Source organism: Zea mays, chromosome 8, assembly GCF_902167145.1.
Source record: "Zea mays cultivar B73 chromosome 8, Zm-B73-REFERENCE-NAM-5.0, whole genome shotgun sequence".
Taxonomy (NCBI): Eukaryota; Viridiplantae; Streptophyta; class Magnoliopsida; order Poales; family Poaceae; genus Zea; species Zea mays.
This window is the reverse complement of record NC_050103.1, coordinates 133140805-133146204: the sequence shown is the minus strand read 5'-3', so window position 1 is coordinate 133146204 and position 5400 is coordinate 133140805. Positions and strand designations below refer to the sequence as shown.

General features: G+C 38.7%; 1 protein-coding gene across 35 annotated transcripts; it reads left to right on the top strand.

Annotated features, from left to right (window-relative positions):
* Positions 1-974: 974 nt before the first annotated feature.
* On the top strand, positions 975-4751 carry LOC100501048 (uncharacterized). 35 transcript variants are annotated; one of them, XR_004852057.1, is made up of 7 exons: positions 979-1426; positions 1724-2223; positions 2434-2589; positions 2914-3399; positions 3490-3566; positions 4169-4251; positions 4346-4745. XR_004852057.1 is itself a non-coding variant. In XM_020542375.3 (6 exons), the coding sequence occupies exons 2-6, from the start codon at positions 2059-2061 to the stop codon at positions 4356-4358; spliced, it is 306 nt and encodes a 101-aa protein (XP_020397964.1). In that variant the 5' UTR covers positions 978-1426; the 3' UTR covers positions 4359-4745. The 35 variants fall into 35 exon arrangements, 1 of the variants encoding a protein (XP_020397964.1); XR_004852055.1 differs by having other exon boundaries at positions 983-1426; positions 2059-2223; positions 4346-4730; XR_004852059.1 differs by having other exon boundaries at positions 984-1426; positions 2059-2098; positions 2497-2589; positions 4346-4730.
* The last annotated feature ends 649 nt before the right edge of the window (positions 4752-5400 follow it).

Genomic DNA, 5400 nt, shown 5'->3' with positions numbered 1-5400 from the left:
ACTAGGTAAGTTTTTTGCTCATGGACATTGTGTGCGTTGTCTCACTACAACACTTATGACCTTATATGACGAATAGTCCATGACAATAGAGTAATTTGTCATTAGATCACCTTGTTTATGACGATTTTTAGAAGATGGCTTAGTGTAGTGACGAAAATTTAACTCCCGTCATTAAAATTGTCATAATATACTCTTGCATCATGTTTGTGACAATTTTTTATGATAATATATGAATCGTCATAACTTTCTCAACATAATAATTGTGACGATATTGCATGGCAATACACATATGTTATAGACATATGATGTATTTTTTTAAAAAAATACTATTATCCATATTAGCTCGCGTGACCCACCATTAAGGTAAGGTCTCATTACCACATAGATCTTCATGTTTGACACATCATCACGCATGGCAATATGATTACCACAATATGAGTTTTTTCATAATACATAAATGTAATTTTAGAAAAATAAATAAATAAATAAACTACAATACAACTGGCTTGAAATTATAATCTAAGTGTTGGCCAAAAGTCTCTTCCTCCACTAGGGTTTTGGCGTATTTGTTGGTAAAGATGTATCTTATTTATGTTATACATACAAGTTTATTGATAAAATAATTAGATGAACTCCGGCCTCCATCCCAATGTATAAGGTGTAACTACCTCTAATTCAAAGACTAAAAATGTATTTAATTCTCTCTATACTAATATATCGATGTATGTATGACTAGAGAGAGCATGTATTATATTATTAGACTGATAAAAAATGGTTAGGTTTTATAAACCGGAACGAAAGGAGTACATATTTATAGAGGTGAAGTACTCGTTATGGTCTATTATAGCGCTCGCTATACGTTAGCCCATACAACTTGTCTATTATTCCTTAGTAATTTCGCAGCCCACCAAATCAACGTCGGCCCGCAATAACCACATGCAGGAGACCTATGGCCACTAGTGCCCGGCTCCTACTGTTGGACCAAATAGTCTCTAGAGGTCCAACAACTGCAATCTGCCATGAATTGGCACCCATAGGCCACAGTCCCACACGGTGGCGGACGCGGGCGTGCTAGGGTTGAGCGGCTACACGAGCGTGCTAGGGTTGAGCGGGGCTCCGCGGGCGTGCTAAGGTTTCGCGAGCATGGCGGTGGCCGGCGAGCAGGTGAGGGCTCCCGCCTCTAATTCCCTCCCGAGCTCCTCGAGCGGCCAAGCGTCTGTGTGTGGCCGTGTGGGCGAACCACATGCGCCAGCCACCGTGCGCCCTGGGTGAGCACGTGAGGCCAGAGGAGAAGCGCATGTACAAGCAGCTGCGCCAGTTTAGCGCGAGACTGCAGGGTAGTAGGCAAGCCGCGAGCGTGTGACTGCAGCTGCTAGCCAAGTGAGCGTGCCACTACAGGACAGCAAACAACGACGACAGCAAGCAAGTAAGCAATGAGCAAGTTTTATGTCTATAATTAAGGATCCTGATCCCCGATGTTAGGAGAAATTAGAAAAATCTACTTAGGCGAACAAGGGTGTTAACTTGGCTACCTTGTAATGTTTATGTTGTATTCGTGGTGCAGAAAAGTATTGTTCTGGATATTATCTTGAAACTTTTGCTCAACCAACCTTTTGAGAAGATTCCCTATGCAGCTTCTGAATATCATATGGTTCTTTCCTTAGCATCGAAAGATAAATTTTTCCTAATGTAGCATTGGATTCATTCTTGGTTTATTATATAGGACTGTCGTCGAATGCAACCTGTGACACCATCAACTATAAGGAGAAAAGACCATCCAGTTTACCCTTGTTTTATGTGTAGCATCAACCTGTTAATATTGAAATTTCGTTCCTCACCCCACGTGGATTGAATATATATGGGTGCCTAACGTTTAAATGATATATCCCAAAAATAAGGACTTTAACCCACAAGTTAATTAACGAGGACCAATCTGAGTTGGCTAACGAGGACAATAATTCAGTCCTTCTCTTCCATATTCTTTTTTTATTGTGATGAGAGCTTGGCAACACTCTACTGTAACTGGTTTCTTAAACTAGAGGATAACTTTGGTTGCAGATGATCCGTTCAGCATGTGCTCCCTATTCGAAGTCCCCTGGTACACTTTTTTTCCTAAAATTCCCAGAGTCCTTATCTGTCGGGAATTTTGGATGGAGGGAGTAGTATCTTGGGCTGATGAGGATACTCTGATTGTTCATGTTCCATAAGTTTTGTTATATTGCGGTGAGAGTTTTTGAGAATGTTCTTCTATTTTTGTTCTCTCAAACTGGATGTTAATTTCTGATTCAAATTCTCCTGTGTTATGCATGTGCTCCTTGTGCAGAGTTGGTACATTTCCTACATTATATACCTACTTATTCATTTCAAGTTATCTTTACTGAATATTTGTTTGTTTGTTTGTTTATGAAACTGTTGTATCATTGTGGCCATAAGTTATTTTGGGGGATAACTTTGGTTGCGGATGATTCGTTCAGCATGTCCTCGTGCTCTTCACAGGGATCATGTCCAGACTCACACTGGGCTCGTTGCTCGGCCTTGTTGAGCTAGAGATCCTCCAACACAGCGGCACCGACACCAAGGCTCAGGCTAGTACGATCTGAATCCCTATCCATTCCCTGTTGTTACCTCGTTGTGCTCGATCTGGTTACTGTCCTATGTGCGGGTTTGTTATATTGGTAGTAGGGATCACATTGGTGTGGCTGGTTACATGAAGGAATGGAGATGAGAACGTCATATACTCTATCGTATTCTCAAGTACCTCTGTAATTTTGAACATTAGAGCGTCTTTGGTGTATGGTGGTGAATTTTTTTCTCGCTCGTATCGGAAGTCTGCTAGATTTTGTAAGTGGCAATAATGATAGTGAGGATAAAATGTGATGGTAACACTAACATTGACATATTTTTTACATGCAGAAGTGTTTGAAAAGGAAAGAGAACAAACAAAAATGGGTATAGTCAGGAATAAGGAAAAGCATTGTGGATGGGATTCATTCTTTTCTATGGTTCACCTCGTTCTGGTGATATATGAAATGGTACATCAGATAAGTGGGAAGAGGAAGTATAATGCAATGGATAATCATAAAAAGTGATCACTCTGGAGTATCCTGTATCTACCATTTTTATTTACTAGGGTAGAATGCACTTTCAGTTTTGTCTTACCTAGTAATCTTTACAGCGTGAAAGGATCTCTAGCTAGTTGATTAGCTGGTCTAAGTAGCACTCCTTAGGTTTTTAGTTTGACTCCCCGTATAAAAAAATTTAGGCTGGGTTAAAAAATCTCCTGATTTGTCCCATGACAAACCATTGTTCTAAGCCTCGACCCCGGTAATGTCTTGGTCATTCTCAAATGGGCTACGATGTCGCTGCTACGCCAAAGCATAGGTCTAAGACTCGACCCTGGTGCGGTATTTTAGCATCCCCTTTTTAGTTTCAATAGTGTATTGTTGTTGTCCCTCAAGTGTTGTTTATTATTTACTTTGTTTGTTGCAGCTGTCGGCCTTCCAGTTGTTCAAAAGCAACACCAGCTTCATGTCACCCTATTGTTGTGTAATGTTGCTGCCATGGAGGTAGAGTATCTGGATTCCAATCATATCAATTATCACACTATTTTGTACTCTAGAAGTGTATTCATTTGCTACAAGAATGTATGGTAATATCGAAATTTTAGTTTAAAGCTTCTAATGAATTATCCTAGCATCAACACTTATACCTTTTAACTCATTATTAGGAGAGAGGGACAATGTTCTGAAGTTGTGTCTGTTCAACTTTTTTTTGCACCATGTCAGCATGATTTTTTTGTAATCCTGTTTATGATTATCTTACATTTTGGAACTATTTGATGAAGTTTAGATAAGATTGAGAATAACACCTATTGCATCCACTATAGGCTTATTTCTCCCAGTTGCTACTAGTTTCTTTCATCATCCAACTGCAGCACGACCAATATGTGTTAGTCCAATTACATCATATGGTGTATGTATATCTGATCGATATTATTTTTCCAGTCCTAAATCTACTATCACACTTCTCATACTAGTGTTCTTTCACCAGTTGATACTCTTATACCTTATTCCTTTCTTATTTCACATGTTGTTTTTTCTGATACCTTTCGCACTCCATTCTGTTTTAACCATTGACTTTTATGTTTACCTCGTTGCAACCTTTTCAGGCACTTCCTATATTTTTGATAGAATGTTTCATCATGTTCTTTTTGTATTATTGTCAGCGACATTTGTTCTTGCCTTTGGAGAGGTATTCATCTGATGTCCAAAAATTACTATTTGCTCATTGTATGGTTTGACTGATAGTGATTGTGTGAGCATCTCCTTCCTCGTGCTCTTCGCAGGGATCATGTCTAGGCTCACAACGGGGCTCATGTTGCTCGGCCTCGTCGAGCTGGAGATCCTCAAATGTAGCAGCAAAAGCATCTCAGGAGACCATTAATAGTATGAAGAGATCGATCGAAGAAAATAACCTCCTTCATCAACTATTAAGCTTCAATCGAGGCCAAGTGCCTCCATCTTAAGTCTAACTAACCACTATAGGGCCTACAACCTTATAGCTGTTATAGTAGCTTGTTACAGTAGCTCTAGATTTGAAGTTATATGATTATTTCAATTATGCTTAATGTATAATACTTTGAGTTGAAGTTATAGGATTTGATTTGGATTTTAAGTTAAAGAATTTGCAGATATATGTTTTGAAGTTATATAATTCTCTCATGGATGAAATATTTGTGTTCAACATATTCATATGATATTTTGGTTGTGATGTGTAATATTCCATGGTATGAATTCATATGATGTGATCATTCTCATGATGATTATATCTACCACAAATGCTTCGCCATATCACTTGCCATGTCAGCGGCCAACGCCTCCCAATTTATGACAAAATTCTTTGTCACAACAATTTTGCCACATCATCTGCCACGTGGCTTGCCACGTGATCAAATCTATGACAAATGTTTTCGTCATAACGGTTTGCCACGTCACATGCCACCTCATCACCATAGCCATGTGGCAATGCATGTCAATACAAATTGTGACGTTTTTATAATGACTTATGACAAAATAGAGTGTCATAGATTTAGTGACGAATTTGATGTGTGTCATAAACTCTATGACGTTTTTTTGATGATCGTCATTGTAGTCTATTTAACACGCACCTTCTGTGACGATGACCTTTTCGTCACAACGATGTCACCAAAACACAACCTGTGACAAATAAATACTAGTTGGTGACATAATCACAATGTCATAGAAGGCCTAAAAGGTTGTAGTGTCTTAGAATTCATGCAATTTTAATAAAATTTCATTTGTTTTTGGTAGGGTGAACACTTGGTTAATAATGTTTACGATAGAAGATTCAAACAAGCAATTTTTAGCTCTTGCATCAAGA

Excerpts from the sequence above, each read along its gene's own strand:
- LOC100501048 (XM_020542375.3), top strand. The coding sequence starts at position 2,059 with ATGATCCGTTCAGCATGTGCTCCCTATTCGAAGTCCCCTG. Across the intron at positions 2,099-2,496 it reads TCCCTATTCGAAGTCCCCTG|GGATCATGTCCAGACTCACA; the intron begins GTACACTTTTTT and ends TGCTCTTCACAG. Across the intron at positions 2,590-3,489 it reads CGACACCAAGGCTCAGGCTA|CTGTCGGCCTTCCAGTTGTT; the intron begins GTACGATCTGAA and ends TGTTTGTTGCAG.